The sequence below is a fragment of the Sinocyclocheilus rhinocerous genome, unplaced genomic scaffold, assembly GCF_001515625.1.
Source record: "Sinocyclocheilus rhinocerous isolate Xijiao unplaced genomic scaffold, SAMN03320098_v1.1 scaffold887, whole genome shotgun sequence".
Taxonomy (NCBI): domain Eukaryota; kingdom Metazoa; phylum Chordata; class Actinopteri; order Cypriniformes; family Cyprinidae; genus Sinocyclocheilus; species Sinocyclocheilus rhinocerous.
The window spans coordinates 199,026-221,130 of record NW_015634028.1 but is presented as its reverse complement, the minus strand read 5'-3'; the positions used below and the strand labels follow the sequence as shown (position 1 = coordinate 221,130).

The 22,105-nt window shown below is 40.1% G+C and overlaps 1 protein-coding gene across 1 annotated transcript in view; it reads right to left on the bottom strand.

Annotated features, from left to right (window-relative positions):
• itga6a (integrin, alpha 6a) overlaps positions 1-20,949 on the bottom strand; it is a 29,481-nt gene extending 8,532 nt beyond the window's left edge. The window contains 11 exon segments of the mRNA XM_016559090.1: positions 440-501; positions 616-705; positions 795-922; positions 1,528-1,622; positions 1,721-1,914; positions 2,196-2,409; positions 2,505-2,636; positions 3,814-4,075; positions 4,206-4,285; positions 4,490-4,617; positions 20,683-20,949. Of these exon segments, the coding sequence (XP_016414576.1) occupies positions 440-501; positions 616-705; positions 795-922; positions 1,528-1,622; positions 1,721-1,914; positions 2,196-2,409; positions 2,505-2,636; positions 3,814-4,075; positions 4,206-4,285; positions 4,490-4,617; positions 20,683-20,864 (1,567 nt within the window). The 5' untranslated portion in view covers positions 20,865-20,949.
• Positions 20,950-22,105: the final 1,156 nt, after the last annotated feature.

Below are 22,105 nucleotides of genomic sequence, written 5' to 3'. Positions count from 1 at the left end.
CAACCGCTGGGTCAAAACAACCCAATTGCTGGGTTTGTACATACATTACCCAGCACTGGGTTGTATTTAACCCAGCATTTTTTAGAGTGTAGCATCTAGCATCTTGTCTGTCAGCATAAATAACACAGAATACATCTGGACTAAATCTTAAGCACTTTTCACATTAAGAACATTAAGTATAAAGATAACAATAATGATAACTATATTAGCATTTACACTAACGGATGGTAGCCTTCTGTTTATTATGAGCATATGCTGCCATTATGTCGTCTGCTGCTTAAAACCATCAAGCTCTTTACAATCGGGTGGATTCTGATTGGCTGTCAATGTTTTACAGTTATTGTTATCATCCTCGGTGTGAACAGCCCTTTAGACTAAATAATACAAAATTATAATAGATAATGATTGTTTGTCAATATAAGAGCATAAACAGTCTTACTGAGTTTGGGGTTGTAGGTGGAGGGCTTTGCTTTATATGAGAAACACGCTTCCACTGTCAAGCTATGAAGGATGCGAGATTAAACACACATTAATATTTGTCACAGCACAGAGTTCCAAATGTCTAGCACATTTATGAGAGCTGCTTTCTGAGCTCTTGATTTGTCAGGATCTCACCAAACGCTGTTGCCACATGTTTTCTTCATCAAGTCAATTTCCTTCGGTGTCACCTTGATGTCTTTCTTGATGCTAATAACTGTTTTGGACCTGCACACGAGAGGGATGTTATATAACGCTATAGCATCTCAAAACATCTTTAGGTAATGACTTTGACATGAGAAGTGAGCTATCAGTACCTGTATATGAAAACTGTGTCAGAGAGCGAGCCCACGGCGAGATCAGGGTACGAGTTCTGATCCAGGTCCATGTTTCCAGCCAGAGAATAGCCAAACATCTTAATGTTGTGCTGTTTACCCTCCAGTATCTGCAAGATCAGGTCAGATGTCTTAGTGTTTGTGGACAAAGGTAAGGATGTATTAGTTGTTTAACGGCAAAGTCTACCACAAAAAATATATATAAAAACCATAGGGGTCTGAATACTTTCCGTATTTACTGTATATATACATACATACATACATATATATATATATATATATATATATATACTGTCTATACAGTATACACATACACACACACACACACACATATATATATATATATATATATACATACATACTGTATGTACACACACATATTTATATATAGACACCATATATAAAAACTCTTCACAAAGTTCACAACAGAGTTATATCAGACAAAAACAAAGTAGAACCATAACCAAATTAGTTTTAGATATACAATGAAATATCTAATGTATAAAATTAAGTAAGTATCTATTTTTTCGCCAATGTTTTATGCTGAAAATGGAAAACCTTTTAAAGAGGATAACACTGGAAAATGAGTCTCCTAGTGCCATTTATTCCTTTCAGTTCCACCAATATTTGATCCAAGTAATTTCTCACTGATATGTTCCATTAAAGCTGCAGACAGAAGAGCAAACAAAGAGACAGACAGTGGAGAGAGTCTAACCTGAGCTGGTGAGGTATTGATGCCGTCAGCAGATCCGTGGTAGATGTACACGCTACCAGACCCTGAGTCTGCGTAAGGAGCACCTACTGCAATATCTGAGATACAAGCGGGAAGAATATGAAATAACCTGAACAAACCAAAAGAATTCATTATTTTGCATCCAAAGCTAAAAAAATCAGCTCCTGCATTTAACCTTCAAAAGAATCCAGATTGATGTCTCCAATGTTCTCCACAGCCAGTCCGAACATGGAGTCTTTCGTTCCATTCAGGCGAGTAGGAGTGACGTCCTTCCACCTTCCAGCCTTATTGATGTAAACGTACACGGCTCCACCCACTTCCTCATCTCTCTGGAAGAACTGCGGTGCACCAACCACAACGTCCTGCCAGCTGGAGGGACAATCAACACAGTTCAGCTGCCCATTCACAATCCACTCACTCATTTTCAGGAGTTACTTTATTTGCAACACTGTTCCAGAACACTTCAACCCAAATATTCAGATGTGTGCAGCACATGGCATAGAGGAGAAACAATAATGTACAGTATGTGGAAAATAATGTGTTTTTTGAACCTTAAACCACATAAACACATTTCATTACACCAAATATACAAAATAATGTTCTTTTTAGCAGCATCATATGACCCCTTTAACAGATCTTGTGTCGCTTACCCATCTCCATTCAGGTCCACCACAGCAACATCATATCCAAAGGAGGATGCAAGTCCTGGTCCTTCCAGAACGTGTTCAGGTGTGAGCGTGGTGGACACTTCGCCTTCCTTCCGCAGAAACACCACTGCGCCGCTGTGATTGGCTCTCGGCGCTCCTGACACTATGATGAGTTTGCCTTTCTTCGTGATACTGTGGCCGGAATCTAGAGAGAATCCTGTACATATGCGAGATTCAGTGTAACTTCAAAATGCAATTACTGACCACAGCACACACAAACACAGGTGTACTGTGCATGGTTCTCACACTCACCTAAGTAACTGTTGGCTGGTACTGGCACTAGATTTGGATCCAGCCGGTTCTCATCCCCGACCTCATAAGGACCATCATCAAACAAGCCCATTTCCAGCAGAGTGTTGTTCTTCTGTTCAACACGCACTATACCTATAGAATGGATGTGATGGGGTGAGTGCTAAACAACACGATTTTGGTGATACAGGAAAACAAATGATTGAATAATGGTTATTAGAAATGTGTATTTTATTTGTGCAAACCCATGTGAAAAAGAAGTGTGGTTAATTTTAAATCATTATTTTTAATAATCTTTTGTTGTGCTTTAAAGAAGTACACTTGGTTTGATGTGTTGACTAACATACTAAAGCACATGTAAAGTACTTGATTATAATTTTAAAGACATTAATATCTATTATTAGTGTACTAAATTATTTTAATACATGACATACAAGTTTTAATGGAAATGACAGTAAAGTATATTTTAGTTTACCATACATGCTTGTCAGAATATTCCGCAATATTACATAATTTAACCATATTTCAAAGAAGTAATTATGAAATTACATTAACTGCTTAGGTGTGTCAAGAAAAAACACTCTAAATTTAATATAAATAAACTATGATGAATTTTAATTTAATTGCAATTAACACACAATTAAGTGTCTGAAAATATTACATCCAATTTGCACTTAAGTATATTATTTTTGTAATAAGTAATTTTTTTTCACAATTGTGTGAATTAATAAAACGATGAATGAGAGCTGTTGCAGTGCTCCTCCTCACCGGGGGGGGGGGGGGGTCATATAAATCATATTTATATGATTTATATGACCCCCCAATCGTATAACCCCCCAATCATATAAAACATGTAAGTAAAAACACTGGCTATTTTTATGGATCAGTCCATCATAATAAATCAATTATAGCAGTATGAGGTGTCTGTGAGGTAAGACCTTGCCAAAGGTCAAAACAGTGACCTGTGAGTCACTTCTGCTCTGGTCTCAGCCTCAGATGACACACCCAGACCACACACAGTCCATCTGACGCAGATTCTGCTTCTTTTTATACGTTTTCTGTTAAATAACCTGCACCTTTTAACTTTATGATGGACAGAAATTGTGATTATAAAGTTGACACACATTTGCTGTTATTTTTTAGTGTTTCGGAATGAACCAGACTTCATGGCAACAGTCAAAATCTGGCCATGTGACATTACTTATGTGATCAATACCTTACAGAATCTTATCCAGTGCATCTGTGTGTGTGTGTGTGTGTGTTCATGCATAGCATACAGCATTTTATCTTTTGCATCAAATGTCTTTTCTACCTTTCCAGTTGTACGCGCCTGGTGCTCCAAAGATGACATAATGGTAGTCTTTAGTGAAGGTGGCAGCCAAGCCCTGCTGACAGGCCCCAAATCTTTCATGACCCCTGGTGCGACCATCGCAGAATTTCCAGTTCCCCCCATCCTCGTCTGATTGGCTGTCGATGCTGAGGTCCTGACTGAGCATGTAGCAGCGTCCCGTGATGTCACGCGCCTCTTGGGGTGTATTGGGGAACAACAGACGCTGGTAGCGATGGGCACATGTCTGAGACAGAAAGAAAGAAGCTAGAGTTGTGTGCTGATACTGTACGGTGTCAGATATTGTGTGATAAATAATAAAAGTAATGACACTGTAACTGGACGTCAGGTAATTGGTAGCAATGCTCTTGACGTACCACAATCTTGCCTCCAGGTCCTTGACTCTGAACAGTTACACCCATCCACTGGTTCTCCTTATTCTCCACACGAGCATCAACTGTGAGAATCACCATGAACAGAAACCAAGTCATGATTAATTCAAGATCTATCAGAGAATCCTGGTACTGCTGACTCAATGAGCATTGAAACCAATAAAACAACACAAGAGCAGTCAGTAGACATCTACTGTACATGCCTGACTTTACATCTCATATGATATTGTTACATCTCTGGTACAAATAACTTTTGTTTGTCTGCGCACCATCATTGTCAAAGTCCACTCGAGTGCAGTCATCCGGATGGGTGGTGATGTCACAGTTGTACAGCCCACCTGTGATGTTTGCTCCCTGATTGGATAAAGCCCTGGCTCTGGGAGCGCCAATCAACAATCTGTGCAAAGAAATAAATGAAAATAAAAGAAGTGAATCATTTTATTTTTTTCAGCAACTTAAAAAAAAATTGCCAAATTTTACCCAGCACTGCATGTATCCTGTGTGGAAAAAGGCAATCCCAGAATTCACTATGACAAGGTCAGTAAAACATAATGACAACACAAAAGCACACATAAAAATGTATGTTAAAGTTCATTAAAATTTATGCTATGTATTTTTTGTACTTACTAGAATATTGCGGCAATGGCATGCGAATATATGTAAATATATATGCAAATACATTGAATTAGGGGTGTCACAACATACCAGTATTGATGATCCCTTATGAAAATTAACCATGGTTTTATTATAGAAAAAGTGTAGCAACCATGTTTTTTTTTTGGCATATTGATCACCATTTGTATAACCACAGTTTAGCTACAAATACCACACTCTAAAAAATGCTTTAAATATAACCCAGCGCTGGGTTAAAAAGGGACAAACCCAGCTATTGGGTTGTTTTGACCCAGCGGTTAGGTCAAAACAACCCAATAGCTGGGTTTGTCCCTTTTTAACCCAGCGCTGGGTTATATTTAACCCAGCATTTTTTAGAGTGCATGTTTAAAATATGATTAGTGTAGCAAAACCATGGTTAATTTTCATAAGGGGATAACTGTATATATTTACAGTATATACACACTCTAAAAAATGCTGGGTTAAAAAGGGACAAACCCAGCTATTGGGTTGTTTTGACCCAGCGGTTGGGTTCAAAACAACCCAATAGCTGGGTTTGTCCCTTTTTAAGCCAGCACTGGGTTATATTTAAGCCAGCATTTTTACTGATATCATGTTGATACTACCCATATTCTAAAATCATAAATAATCCAGTGCCAGTTATTATCTGGTTGAGCCTCCAGCATAGTAGATGGCAGTATTGCGCCTAAACGCTAGTTACCAATCTTCATAAAACAGAAAAAAGTGGGAAAAGCAGTGTGTAGCTACTACTGCTGTGCAATATAATCTTAGAGGAGACAATAGATGAAAACCTGGCACTCTAACCGCACCGGAAAAAAAGTTTGTTCACCAGTGTGTTCGTTTTTTTTCCCGTTTCTATAAAAAAGAAAGGGTGTTAGACTGCAGTGTGCAGGAAGTGCCAGTCAACAGAGATTTATTTTTGTACAGATATAGTTATAGTTTGTTTTTTTGAGTGTGATTCATTGGCAAAAAAAAAAATCAATATGAATTTGACTGTTTATTATGAATTATTATTATTATCAAAATTCTATAATATCATTATCATGAATTCTATTGGCCATGATAATTATGTAGTGAAAATCTGATGTTGTAACAGCCTTAACTGGAATCATCTGTGAGCATTAAGCCACGGTCACACTAGACTCTGAGTACACAACATTTCTATGGATACTGCAACGGCCTTAATGCAAAGCTGCAATTCTGCAGATTTAAAGTTTGCATTCTTTTAATTCAGCTAAGAAGTCGTATGGCGTCAAACCTCTGTTGGTCAGACGTCTTCATGTGATATGATTTTGCAGGTCAGACTCAGAGTTCAATAAACTTTAACTTTGGAACGCAGTAAAATTCACATGAGCTTGTGCTTCCCGTCTCCAGCATTTGCATACGTATGAATTTAAGTAAATGCAACAAAAACTGTATGACCACCTCCTTTAGTTGAGTTTCTCATTAGCGCTTTAGGTAACGCTTTATTTTAAGGTGTGTTTGTTACACATGCTACATGTACTTACTATTATAATAACAATTAATTATGCATAATTACATGCAAGTAACCCTAAGCCAAACCCTAACCATATAGTAAGTACATGTAGTTAATTAATATTACTCAGTACTTGTATAATTACACTGTAACAAGGACACCTTAAAATAAAGTGTAACCGCGCTTTATTTTACAGTCCTGTTCCACATGTACATACTATGTATTTATTATAGTGATTACAATAACTGATAACTAGGTACTAATGCTGAACCTACCCCTAAACCTAACCTTAACCTATGTAGGAACCTTATATTACCCAGTACTTCCTTAGGTAAGTACATGTAAGTTCACATACTGTAAAATAAAGTGTAACCAGTTTCTCGAGGTTCACACGAGGAGCACTATTTGCTACCATAGACGATTTTGGAACAGAGCCATAGATTGGTAGCAAGACTAAACACAGGAAAAACCTTTTACATGAATTATGACATAATCATCAGTCTTTCATAAATGAGACTGGGGCTTTCTGATGAAGAGGATCTGACAGATTATTTCATCAGCGGGTGTCTTCCTGTTTCCAACACCCATCAGCCAGTTGCACCAAATCAATTATTGACATACACACACTGCTGCCATCACACCAGAACAAAAGACACACATAGGAGTAGATTTGGGGAGAAACCCAAATAATGTGTCTTTTCTGAATCAACGTTGAAAAAAAATGTATATGAGATGCTGATAAATGAAGTGTTTCTGAGATCTCATGAGTCATGCAAGTGATGTTGCACTTTTAATGACTGTTTATCAAAGCATAAATAGTGCTTGTAAAGTCTGAAGAGAGAAAAAAAAAACTGAATACATATGAAATCAATAACTGACTCACCCAAATATCTGCAATGTATCACACTACATAAATAAACCTCAGACTTATTATGACCATATAGTCATCTAATGGGTAACCAATCCCTTTTTCCACAATTCATTCCAGACCCACCTTTCCTGAGAGAAGGACAATTATTTCACTGCCTACTACCACAACTATAGTGGTTTGATTTTTTCAATGAATAGTCTTTTTTAATTATTTACTAGACAGATTTACAGTGAGTCAGCATGACATTAAGGCACACAGCGGCAGTTTGCTTAGCTTCACACACAGCGGTTCAGAACAACTGGCTCAGCAACTGTTATTCTGATGAAACGTTTCCAGAACATTCGTCTTATTTGACAACACTTATGAATCAACTGTTCTGGGCACTTCAGTAAATAAAAAAATGAAAAACTTGGTTCTGTCAGACTTACAGTCAACACAGGGAACATACTGTAAGACTAATGAAGAAATAAAATAAAAAAAATGTTGGCATCAATTTTTTTTTTCCAGGCAGGGTTCTGTATGTGAGTGAGCATGTGTGTGTGTGTGTGTGTGTGTGTATCTGACTTCACTATATTAGAGAAAAATAACTGAAAAACGTCCTCATGAATGTCCATGAAACTATCACAGCTATGCACAAAAACACTGCTTCAGACAAATAATCAGTTCAGCGGTTCATTATACCAAAAATATTGATGCTATTGATCAGTCAGAATCATTCTCTGAGAAATTACCTAAATAATAAATGAACACAACCCAGGCTCACTGAAAAAAAGTACCTGTGGTGAAATTTCAGCAAAATTATACTATGTTGTTGTCACGATGCACTACTGTGAGGAGCAAGGAACGCGGAGACGTAGGAGTAACTCAAACACTGGTCTTTAATAACACAAATCCAAGGGGTAACACAGGGCAAGCAGGAGCACACACGAAGAACCACGTAGACATTCATAGAGTCTGGTTAAGTTCAGTGTAGTGAACGGTAGACCGGACGGTGAGTGACTGGAAGAAGCGTGCTGTTGAATGGTGACATGATTGCAGACGACAGGTGCGGGGAATCAGAACTCAGGTGAGCGTTATCTGGTATAAGTTGTGGCTGGCCATTGTGGTGATTCGCTGACATTACCCCCTCCTCCAGGGGTGGCTCCTGACGCCCTCAAGCGGCGACGACCACGGCCTCTGGGTGCGGGACAATTCGGATGGGTCCGATGGAACTCTTCTAGCAGTATGGGGTCAAGAACGTCGTCCCGGACCACCCAGGATCTTTCCTCTGGTCCATACCCTTCCCAATCTACCAGGTACTCCAGCCGGCCGCTCCGCCACCGCGAATCCAGAATATCCATGACCTGATAGATGGATGGCTGTTTTAGGATCTCTGGAGGAGGAGGTTCATCTGGTACCGTGGGTTCTTGTGCAGAAGGAGAGAAGGGTTTAAGGAGGGACACGTGAAAAGTAGGGTGAATTCTGTACCTGGGTGGAAGTTGGAGCTGGTAGGTGACCTCATTAATCTGCCTCTGTATCGGGAATGGACCGATGTAACGGGGACTCAGCTTCTTGCACGGCAGATCCCGAGTTTACAGCCATACCTTCTCTCCAGGCTGGTAAGTGGGAGTCGAGGAACGCCGGGCATCAGCAAAGGTTTTGTGCCTCCGCACTGCACGTTGAAGGTGAACATGAGCTGAGTACCACACTCTCTCGCTCGCTCGAAACCAGTATGCACTGGAAAGGCGTGAGTCCGGTGGAGTTTCGTCGGAGGGAGTTTTGTGCATACATAACGCCCGAGTTCCTGGATCTTGCGCTCAGTCTGGCCGTAAGTCTGGGGATAATAACTGGAGGACAAGCTCACTGTGACCCCTAGCAGTCGAAAGAACGCTTTCCAAACGTGGGAAATTAATTGCGGCCCCCGGTCCGAGACGATATCCTCTGGGACTCCGTAATTCCTGAAGACATGTGTGAATAGAGATTCGGCAGTTTCTAGCGCCGTGGGTAATCCCTCGAGGGTAATCAGTCTGCAGGCTTTCGAAAAGTGATCTACTGCCACTAGGATGCAAGTGTTGCCTTCAGAGTTGGGTAAGTCAGTTACGAAGTCAATTCCCATGTGAGACCACGGCCGCTGAGGTATGGGTAGTGGCATGAGCTTGCCTACGGGGAGGTGACGAGGAGATTTAGACATGGCACAGACTGAGCACCCTCGGACATATCTGATGACATCACGGGACATACTGGGCCACCAGTACCGAGCTTGGAGGAACGAGAGGGTCCATTGGCTGCCTGGATGTCCAGAGCCTGGTACATTGTGAACTGAGCCCAGAAGGGGTAGTCATAGAGATGTGGGAACATACTTCTTCCCTTTTGGGCCTCCCAGCGGAGCCGGTTCGATGAGAGTGGCGGCTTGGATGTCCTTGTCGATGTTCCACACAATGGGGCTTACAATCAGGGCTGGAGGGAGAATTGGCTCAGGTTCTGAGGGTGAATCTGGTGAATGCATACGTGACAATGCGTCCGCCTTACAGTTGCGATTGCCAGGCTGGTAAGTGATGGTGAAGTGAAACCTACTGAAGAACAGCGCCCAGCGGGCTTGGTGAGGATTGAGTCTTTTTGCATCTCGGAGATATTGAAGGTTCTTGTGGTCAGTAACAAAGGTAAAGGGATTATTAGCTCCCTCCAGCCAGTGCCGCCACTCTTCCAGGGCCAGCTTGATAGCGAGTAGCTCTCTGTTACCAGTATCATAGTTTTGCTCCGCTAGGGTCAGTTTCTTGGAGTAGTATGCACAAGGCTGGAGGCGTGGAGGCTCACCATACAGTTGTGACAACACGGCCCAACTCCGGTGGAGGATGCGTCCACCTCCACCACAAACGGGACCTGAGGATCGGGATGACGAAGGATAGGGGCCGTGCTGAAGGCGGTCTTGAGCTGTTCGAAGGCTTCTTGTGCTCTGGAATTCCAGGACAGGGACTTGTGCTCACCTCGGAGCAAAGAGGTTAATGGGGCTGAGTGCAGACTAAAATCCTTAATGAAGCGACGATAGAAGTTCACGAATCTTAGGAAGCTCTGGAGCTCCTTCACTGACTGGGGACGGGTCCACTCCTTAATGGCCTTTACATTCCCCTGGTCCATCTGAATTCCTTCTTGGCCAATGACGTACCCGAGGATCTACACTGTGGGGCGGTGGAACTCGCACTTCTCCAGCTTCAGGTAGAGGTGGTGTTGGCGAAGCTTCCGGAGGACCTGCTTCACGTGTCGGCGATGGTCGGCCAGGTTCCAGGAGCAGATGAGTATATCATCGATGTAGACGATTACAAATTCATTGAGGAACTCCCGGAACATGAATCCCTGGAAGACGGACGGAGCATTGGAAAGGCCATAACGAGGTATTCGTAGTGGCCAGATGGGGTAATGAAGGCCATCTTCCATTCATTGTCTTCCTGGATTCGAACAAGTTTGTAGGCACTTCGCAGGTCCAGCTTGGAGAAGATGCGTGCCCCACGGAGTTCCTCGAGAGCTGCTGGGACCAGGGGAAGTGGATAAGGATGCTTCACAGTCTGGGAGTTTAGCCCACGGTAATCAATACATGGCCTCAAGCCCCCGTCCTTTCTGTCCACGAAGAAGAAACTGGAAGCGGCTGTGGAAGGACGAATAAAACCCTGGGAAAGAGCCTCCTGGATGTATTCCTCCATAGCCTTGCGCTCCGGGATGGACAGGGAATACACTCGAGCCTTGGGGAGTTTAGCTCCAGGCAGCAAGTCGATAGCGCAAGTCGATAATGGCCGATGAGGTGGTAGGTGAGTGGCAACGTGCTTACTGAAAACATTCTGGAACGCCACATAATCAGATGGGATGGTGGGTGTTTCCAACAGCTCGGGACTTTTGATGTGAGTGGAAGCTATCTGAGCTGTGCGAGGAGTTTGGGAAGGCTTAGGACGGGCCAAGATGCAGTGCTGATGGCAAAACTCGCTCCAGCGAGTTACCTCACACGAGTCCCATCTGATTTCTAGAGAATGGAGAATGAGCCAGGGGCGTCCCAGGATGATATCCACCGTGGGTCCCTCCAGTACCAGAAAGGTGATTTCCTCCTCATGCAGGTTGCCGATCTTGAGCCTCAGCGGTGGAGCTCTGAATTTAACCCGCCCATGCCCTAAAGGCAAAGTCCAGCCTTTTTAATTACATTTTAAATTTTTAAATTTTTAAATTACATTAAAATGCGGCGAGCATGTTCAGTGGGAGTGAGCCGTGTGGAGTCCACCTGCATAGGTTCTGGTACTGGGGAACTGACGGCGGGTGCTGCAGACTGGTGGGCGGCTTCAGGAGTGTGGCAGGCTGACAAGCGCTGGGCGATGCGATTGGCCCGTAACATGAAGTTCTCCAATCCAACATTGTCATCATAAATTGCCATCTGAGCGTGGATTCGGGGATCCAATCCCTGTCGATAAGCACTGAGAAGGGCTGCCTCGCTCCATCTTTCCAGCCCTGGCGCAGCCGCAGTAGTTGGTCTGACACTGAGAGCACGCCTGTAGCGTAGCCAAACACTTCCTTGAAATGGTTAGTAAACGCTTCATAGGAATTAATTACAGTATGAGGCTATTGGCGTTCCATATTGCTTTCGCCCACATTAATGCTCTGCTAGAAAGGAGAGAAATCAAAAAGGCTACCTTAGTGCGCTCGGTCGAGAATTTCTGTGGCTGCATTTCAATAAATAGCGCTGCTTGAAGGAGAAAGCCGCCACACCCAGCTGCATCACCCGCATATTAAGGAGGCATGGACATGGGACTGACAGAGGCAGTTTGAGGAGTTGGTGCTGGCGTGAGAGTGGTGCTGAGACTGACTGAGCTCACGCCGACAGAGATCAGCCAGCCTCAGGACTCACACTCACTTTCAACCATTCGGCCCACACAAATCATCAACACAGAGAAAGACAAGTACGTCACCCATTGGACAAACACCATTAAAACCCAACACAAATTAGAAAGTTATTCAGAACTCAGGTGAGCGTGATCTGGTGTAAGTTGTGGCTGGTGATTGTGGTGATTCGCTGACAGTTGTATGTTTTGTGACACATTCAAAATGAAATCTCCAGTGAACAGCATTTTATTACAGTGGTTGCTGTTCCTATTGGTGGTAGTTCGGAAATTAAATGTCCACTGAGTGATGCTAATGCTCTCTTGCAAATAACATACCACCTACCCTAAACCTGACTGATAGTGTTGAGTAAATGTAAAATAAACAAACATTCAAAGCAACCATGCCATTTTAGCTTTCTTCCACAAATCTATGAGCTCTTTTATCTTGACTTATTCCATGTTTGAATACTGGATTCTCATTGGCTGGCAGGTATGCAGTAAAACCGTTTAATACACAGGTAATTCCAAGTCAGTTAAATCACCGTTCTATATTAATGCGCTGCTTTAATTGATGCACACACACACACACACACACACACAGAGAGAGAGAGAGAGAGAGAGAGAGGTCAGAGATCGCTGATTGTTCTGCACACACACACAAACTTGTTGTCAACGCTTCCCCATGATTTTCATTAATAAAATGGCCTAGATACTAGATCGCTACATTATATTCCCCAGCAACTAGGTGGTAAAATCACTGTTTTTGAAGTAATTGTTTGTACAGAGAGACGCGGTTCACGCAGGTACAAACAACTGTTTTTCTCTCTCTCTCTCTCTCTCTCTCTCTCTCTCCGCTTGGCATCAGGCGGTTATATGCCTCCACATCGTGCATTTAGAATCCTTTAATGCATGGCTAGCCGTTGATTATCCCTTACTTGTGTGTCACAGGACTTTTACACGAGTGCTCTTCATCGCAAGTACACTGCTGTACCAGGTGAGCTGCAGAGCAAGTTTACTACATCAGAAAAGCCATATATATTGAGCTGGTTATTTGATCACAAAATGCATTAGTTTACGAACCTTGCACTAAAAAGTGTTTTGAGGTCATAACACAGTACTGTGCAAGAAACCGTGCTAGAAATTAGTCTTTATTAATCAATGAAATCATAATTTGTGTGAAAAGGAATAAAAGTTTTTGCCATTTTACTGACACATGGTCATTTCGGCTGGAAACCCCAGTGAACTGTATGTACAGTGTAACACTTTTACCCAGGATAGCAACAGCTTAATGGGGGTATGTTTTTGGAGTTTTGCAAAAAAAAATTAGGTAGAGGCACATCTTTCCAAGGAGACTATTTTGAGTAAAGGGACATAAAATATTGAACAGACAAATTATTTTATTAGCTTTCTAGTAGGCCCTTGTAGAGCTTACTTGCAACTCTTACTATGATAATACATTACAGCAAATAGTTGGAGTCCATTCCCACGAAGATGGGGCAGGTGGACTGTAAGATTTGGAAAGCTCCAGGACCACAGCACCCCTCAATCATGGTTGGGAAATTCAACACATATCTGATGGACAACACTAGGAATGGCATGCCAGAGCTGGAGTTTTAGTGCTCAACACTATGCTCTCTACACGGGAAACAGGCCAGCCATTATGGTGTTGAGAGGTTTCATCTGTGCACCCAGTGCCCCTTAATCTACTTTCCATGGTGAGTCTGTTCAGATCAGCATGTAGGCTGGCTGTGGGAACACAGGAGACCACCAGTGGCTTACTATACTGGGACACTCGACCATACAGACGAATGAAATGTTTCATTAATCACAGGATAATAGGCATTGCCATATATTTCTATTATGAATGCCCACAGCCACCCATGAGACTTTAGGAAAAGACTTAACATCATACAACATTTACTACAATTATTTTTTTTTCTGTGCTTTTACCTACCATCATGCATCATGAAATGACTGAAAACAAAATGGCACAAGTGGCACACTTAATGTGGAGTTCACTCTTTTGGCATTCACTCATGTTCATCCATGAAGTCCATGCAGGTTGTCCCATTTGTTATTTTAACTTCCAAAAGTGTGCTAGTCAATTATGGTTTCACAGGAGTAAAAAACAAAACAATAAATAACTGTAATTAGTCTGGAACTTTAAAGGAAACTATGGTTACCATGGTAAATAGTTCTGGGGATTGTTCCTTTGTTGTGTTTATGCTGACTGAGGGAGTTCATGAAAACAGCATCTTATTGTTTTGCTATTGTCATTGGGTATTTGCCTCTTAGTCTTCAGAATCACAGAAAGGGTTGAGGAGACTGGCCTTGGGTGATTATTGGACCGAGCGACTAATGACTGAGACAAATCATTAAAGTTGTGGAGAATGTGGCCAGTCAACCTGACACTCGCCGTTTCCAACCAACATAAGAAAGGACAAAAGAGCTCATTAGAGAAATGATGGGAAAACAGCATTTAACTTAAAAAGCCACAGAATGTTGCCCTGTCTTATTTTCGGGCTTGAAAGGCAATTCATTGTTCTGAGAAAAATTTGAGTTTGATTAGTCTAAGCATGTCATTGTTGACAGTAAGAGGGTTTGTTTAATCAGGGTCACCAGGTTTATAGTCTGACTGAGCAAAATTCCCTTACAAACAATGACTTCTCAAAAGCTATGTGCAGAGTGCATATCTATGATTATCTACTCAATCATTTAAACAGGTTTATTTTGTATAGAAAACATAAATACTAATTCCAATTCAAATTACATTTTAAATTCAGGCAGTTGTTAAGCTAGGCAATAATGTAATGTACAAAATATAAGCATTCTTCTTTTTCCTTTATTTTATTTTCCTTTATTATTATTTATTATTTTATTTTATTATATTATTTTTTATAATTTTATTTTATTATATAATTTTTTATTATTTTATTTTTTATCTTATCTTATCTTATCTTATTTTATTTTATTTTATTTTATTTTTTTATTTCATTTTATTTTATCATTTGACCTAACTTCTGTGTTTGTTTTTGAGTTCACATAGATAGACAAACCGCAGCACTTATAATTAACAAGAGTAAACTGACAGTGGCCAGTGTGTGTTTTTACTCTTTATACCCACAGCTGGCTGCAATCTGTCACTTACATACTGTACAGTTGCTTCATCTCTGCAGGAAAAACTTTTTTGCTACTAAAACTGCTTAGCGATTTACAATTAACACTCCAGTGTAAGGATGGAGAGTTTGACCAAAGTCTTTTATAGCAACCGCAGTATGAACAATTATATATCACAGTAATGGTAGTTACCTTTGCTGGACATTCAATCCAAGATAGTAATTTCTTTCTTTAAATACTTCAAACATGAAAGGATCTTTTTTTGTTTTTTGACTTCATGGATGCAAATACAAAAGATTATACATAAGATATGAGTCAGTTTTGGCATCAGTGTAAAAAATGATTCAACTGATTGAAAAAAAAATATCAATTTATAAAACAGCTGTCATATTTCTACAGTCTCACTGTAAATATATTCATCCCGCGCACCCTTGTCTGATGAGTCAGCTAATACCTGTTTCAGATTGCTGCTTCATCACTGAAGGGGAGAAATGACCACACTCGGCTGTCTCTGCTCATCACTTTAGTCATGCAGACCTTTCCATCTTTCCATTAGAAAATATACCACAGCCATAACCTTTCACTAATTCTGTTACACAGTCCAAAAGCATCCGTGCCAAAGCTGCAGCAGCTGCTGTGTGTCCCAAACACTGCTCATAGAGAGTTTGTCTTTGAAATTTGTCTTTGTTCAAAATGATCCAGCAGTGCAATCGCTGCAGTTGTCTGAGATGAGCTACACTGACAAAGCTTGATTGTGCCAGGCTTCTTGTGTTGGGTTTTGCGCTGGGTTGTGATGGGTGTGTCTGGTTAAATTGGATTGTCTTGTGAGATGTTACGTGTGTGTGTTGTATTATGTTGGGTTTTGTTGGGGTGTTTGTGTTCATGTTTGGGGTTTGATGTAATTGTTTAAGGTAGGGATGGGTCACTATACTCAATTAATTGGCTAGGCAACAACTTACTAGTTGAGTTAGGGCTGCGCAATAAATTGAAAAAAAAGAAAGAAATCATGATATGGCTTAGTGTGATTACAACATTGCAAAGGCTTTGATTTAATTAAATATATATGCGCTTAAATATATATACACTGTAAAAAAAAATCCGTAAAATTTACGGTAAAGAACCGGCAGCTGTGGTTGCCGAAATTTTACCATAAAAAATATGGTAGCAACGTTTTAGGTTTTACGGTTTTAACTTAAATGTACAGTTAAATACCGTAATTTCATTCACTGATATAATGTTAATATACCAACCTTATTGAAGTACTGAAATCTGTTTTGTACCTTCGTAATACACTGATAACCACCAAATGCAGGTGGTGATGAGAAAGTCACATGATGAACCAAAGCCCATCACAAGCAGCTTTTAAATAATAACATATATAGAAGGTGCACAGTGTCATTCACACAAACACTAAACACCATCATGGTAACACACATGAAACTGAAATAATGCAATAAACATTCATTTAACAACATTAGGTGTAACACACAACCCTAATATACAAAACTGATAAGAAAAAACTACTAAGAAACATAGTTATTTCAACAAAAAAACATCAAATTTGAAATGTAACGCAGGGAATTCTGGGAATGTCAATTTACGGTTATTCACATCGTCTTTTTCACTTCCAAAAATGGTATACTACTGTAAAATTAATGTCCAATACATATAATGTCCAATACAGTTTTTCACCGTATATAGTAGGAGAATTTACCGTTAACCATTTAACAGGTTTTTACTGTAGCATTTTTACAGTCTTTTACCGTTAAATTCACGGTAATTTTTTACAGTGAGTGTTTCAGTGTAAGTGTTCTTACATTGCACAGCCCTATACAAACAATCACAGAAAACCTCAGTTTACATTTCCAAATCCAATCATCCATTTTGCCATTAACTTAATGCAATATAATGGCTGTAGTATCTTGCCTGATCTTTCACACTTATTTTGCACATGGTTGTTGTTGTTGATGAGACACATGCAGCTGCTATGATGTGTAGTCACTTCTGAAGTAGAGTAATCACTTCTCATTGAAGTGTATTATAAGTCAAAACTGAAACGTGTTTACAAGTTCAGTCTACATTTGATTTTCCTAATTGTATATGTACAGTACATGTTCCCATTCTTGAACAGACTGCATACATGCATTTGTCTTACAGTGGGAGACTAAGCTACAGATGTGCTTGTATTATGCAAAACTCAGCTATTTTAAGGTCATCGCCTTCAGTTTCAGCTTGGGTTTCAGCCCAAAATGTTCATTTTGGTGCAACCACAATTAAAAAGCAAAAGCTTTTTTATCAATCCGTAGAGCAGTGTAAACCATGAAACAGTTGTGCACTGTTACAAAAATAAAAAATCACTAGAATCTCTAGGGCTAAAAATCTTCACACACCCGAGGAGACCAACACATTCACACAAAAAGAAAAGAAAAGGGGCCCCTGGCGATCTATCTCTCAAGTTACATGAGCACAGATGGCCTGGTGTACTTTTTCCCTGATTTGTCCTGTTCCAGTGTAAACAAATGCCAACCTGTTCATCCACCGCTCTGGATACTCACAGTATCAGAGACATGTTTCTTTTTTGTTCGTTTGTTTTGTTTTTGGGAATGTGTGGCTTCCTTCTAATAGATTATAACAGTAGATGAGCAGTGGTTGTTTTCACACCTCAGGAAGTTATAAGAAAGACAGGAAGGAAGACTTATGTGTGGCCAATTTAGTCCCAAGGAGTATTGAAATAGTACACTTACAAGTATACTACTAGTACACTGATATTTGTATACTTACTACATAAAGTATACTTAAAAATATACTTCAACTTTACTTAAGTATACTTAATAAAATAAACTTGAAGTATACTACTTTTTGGTAAGGGAAATCTATTTGTATGGCATCTGCTAGGACTTCCAAAGATTAAACAAGTACTTAAATAAGTTTCCTTGTAGTCTGCTTTGACTCACACAATCAGGAACACACTCAGGACAGCAACTATGCAAAGCCGGATATTTCTAACTCACATTCTGTCCAAAATCATCTTATTATTAAAGAAGTGTAACTGTTAACGCAGATCTATGTGAAAACTGCTTCAGCACTGACTAAGGGACATGCAGTCATGCGGCACAAATGGGTTTTCAACACCCAGAGCCCACTGCGGTCTGTTCACACACTTGTGAGAATGCTGTACATGTCAGTGTTCAGTATAAAAATGGAAAAAATGTTCTCGTAATAATACTGGGATTGTCATAAGCGAAGCAATGAGACTGTCTGAAGCATATTCTTTGGTAGACTCCTCTGTGTGCCTAACCTTAACCCCACAGAACTCATCCTCTTTCGGGGTAAACAGACAAAATACCTGCAAACTGCTGAAGAATTCCAAGCAGCCAATGTGTTGATTATACACTAAATGCAATAGCCGAAAGACGTATGGAAACTCTCGGCTCATGTCAAATGTAACCCACAATGTATTCAACTACAATGGTTTTGGTGAAACATTTAAAAAGAGACATAAGAAACAGAAATGCACACATATTGCTACAGCTGAGCTGGCTACCTACTTCTTACAGTCTCACATGGGTATTAATGTTTAGTGGTTTGAGAAGAACTATGTATGAAGTGTATCTGATACCGCTTTCACCCTGGAAATGACCTGTGTGAACCATTGTGCTGCTAGCAGCAGCTTGGCAAACACCCAAAGATTGAGCACCAGCATATACTGATTTGCATACATTATTCACACAATCCACTAAGCCCGCCAGAATCAACAAAATCCACATGAGACTGGAAATAAATATGAAAAGGCCTAGACATACACATCAACAGGCAGGCAACAAGACAGACAGACAAGCCTGGTCACAGGTGCTACACACTTTCATGGCACCATAGATGCTATAAACAGGTGTCTTTCACCACACACGCAAGAAAACTCACACTTGTTCATTTCACACAACTGTTTAAACACCCTCACAAATGAACAAACAGACACGCACAGACCCCCCTCACACTCTAAGTAAATCATTCAGCCTTTTCGTTAATTGCAAATCTCAAATCATTTCAGGCCGTGCAGAGAAATGGTCTCTGCAAAGCAACACTTCATTTCTTCCATCTTAACTCTAGATCGTATTACCATCTGGACTATTTAAATAGCTATTTTACAAGGTGGCCAATTTGTAGAGAAATGTGTGATTTTTAGTAAAAAGGATGAAAGTCCAATCCTTAAACCATCAGTGTAAGCAGAACGTACAAATTCATACAAAATAGCCACCAAGTTGCCAAAACGTAAAATAGTTACAAACTGAGTGACTTGTCTTTACATTTCAAACTTGTTCAAAAAGGATCCCTAAGTTATTCTGTTAGTGCCCCATCGTGACAGATGTTTTACAGCCTTAGACCATAGCATCTCACCCTTAATTGAACCAGGCGGAGAACAGATCTGAGAGAAAGGTTAAAAGAACTGATCTGAAAACCAAATGACCAACCTGACTATTAAAAAACAAATAAAATTGTATTATCAGGCTTGTGTTTTCGTATTATTTTTGTGATTTTTATGTTTGCTTGTATGTCTTGCTGCAAAACTATTTGCCCCTTGGGGGACATGAATAAAGCTGAATGAATGAAGTTAAAAGACAAGTTGTATGCATAATAAATCAATATTAGAAAATAATTCTGGCACATACACTCTTAAAAATAAAGGCATCAATGGTTTCATCAAGAACTTTTACCATCCATGGAACCTTTCCATTTCACACATTTTTTTTTTTTTGGAAAAAGGTGGAAGGTTGTTTAGTGGAAAAAGGTTGTTCAGATTATTAAAATGTCTTCATACTAAGATTATTTTAAGAACTGCTCTCTGAAAAGTTCTTTGAGGAACCCAGAATGGTTCTTAAATGGCATAACTGTGGTTTACACAAAACAGCACCAACTACAAATTTCAAAATTTGTAACTTTTTTTTTTTTATACAACTTTTTAAATCTCCAAATAACCATATAATTAACTCAAGAGCCAAATTCAGCCAAAAAAAAAAAATCTTTGTAATATGGATCCTTTGCTGAATCTAAAATGCTGAATATAACCACCGAAGAACAAATACTTTTAAGATCGGACTTTGCGATATTGCTCTTTGAATTCTTTCAGTGTGAAAAGCCATTGTCCACTGGAGACTTGTCGCATCACGTCGGGTATTGTTAAGTTGTCTGTAAGTAAGCAGAAGCCTCTTCAAGCGGCATGCCTTCCCCCACATGCCGCAGCTCAATACCGATGAGTGCTGGACGATTGATGGGCTGATCACCATACGATCACCAACATTTCACCATTCAAAAAAAAAAAGTGTAATTCTTTACGAACTGTTAGACTATTAAACGTATCGTTTCATGTTCTTATAGGGGAGATAGAAGTAACACTACTGTTTAAAAATGAACGGGGCACAGGTGCAGGATGAACGGAAGATGAAGGGGATCTGGAGCGCCTAAAGCGCGCATCTGCTCAGACTCCCGATCAGTCAATAATCGCAACGCTATTCAATAACCGATTCTACTCACATTCTTTTATCATACGGCTGGAGCTGCCGGTGCAAGGCGAGAGAGAATCCAAAGAGGCTGCCCGGTTGACCGTTCTTCCTAAGGACGTTTTGCGTGTCCAGGTTAAATGCACTTGTAGAAGTCCATATGAGCAATGACAAAATGCACAGGTTCTGAGAGAGCCCCTCGTCAAAGAGCCCCATTGCCTGTAATTAATATGGTTGTATGAATATAGCCCTTGTTTGCGGTAGTTCCCGCTGCACTGAGAGGACAGCAGCCGTAATCTGCACTGCACTGCGCTCAATGAGAGAGAGAGAGAGAGAGAGAGACACCCGTCCCCCCTCCTCTCTCTCTCCTGTCCCCTCAGCGCCCTACGTCACTTTTGAAAGATGGGACGGGATGAGTCTCACCCGGTCTATATCATGTATAGTGTTTGTCATATACATGTATTTTGATCTTGTTAATAAAATAAAAAAAGTCTCACCCGGTCTCACCCCATCCACGCGGATGCAATTTATGAACACTGTGTCATCAAGTTGCTTGAATTTATTGTCAAAGTTACTATTCGTAGGCGAAATATGTGCGCTTACACATTCTGGGTATTCATTTAGATCTTGAAAAATGAATGACATCTTTAGATAATTAAATTAGGAAACTAAAAATATAATATACTGCACTCTAAAAAATGCTGGGTTAAATACAACCCAGTGCTGGGTAAAATAGGGACAAACCCAGCAATTGGGTTGTTTTGACCCAGCGGTTGGGTTAAATGTTTAACCCAACCTTCTGGTTAGTAACCCAACCACTAGGTCAAAACAACCCAATTGCTGGGTTTGTCCCTATTTTACCCAGCACTGGGTTGTATTTAACCCAGCATTTTTTAGAGTGTGTATGTATGCATATCATTCAAATGTATTGTGTAAATTCTCTGTGATATACAGCGGTGTTTGGTCACAGATCTCTGTCTGCACTCATGCACTGGTATCCTTGTGCCACTGCTCATTTGCATATTGCTTATTGCAAGTTGAGTACTGATGTACATCATCAATGGCCTTTGTCAAAAAATATTATATTGGATAATTACTGATGACTAATTACTAGGGTAGAATTGTGCATTGAGGGCACACAAATGCACACTCATGAGCACACTTCTAAAAACTAAAATACAGCTTAGTGGACTTCACTGTCAAACTCTCACAATGAGCACTAGAATATCTTTTCCAAAAATATGATTTCTTTAACTGTAAGACTGGACTAAAGCTGCCATATAGTTATCATTACAATTTCACCCATTCATATATGTGCAAGTGTCAATGTCTCTGGAATACCTTGGGCCAGTTGCATAAAATTAGCCTCTATGTTAAAATATATAGAGTATATATAGAGTAAAAAAAACAAAAAAACAAAACAAAAACAAAAACAAACAAAAAAACAAAACACAAAC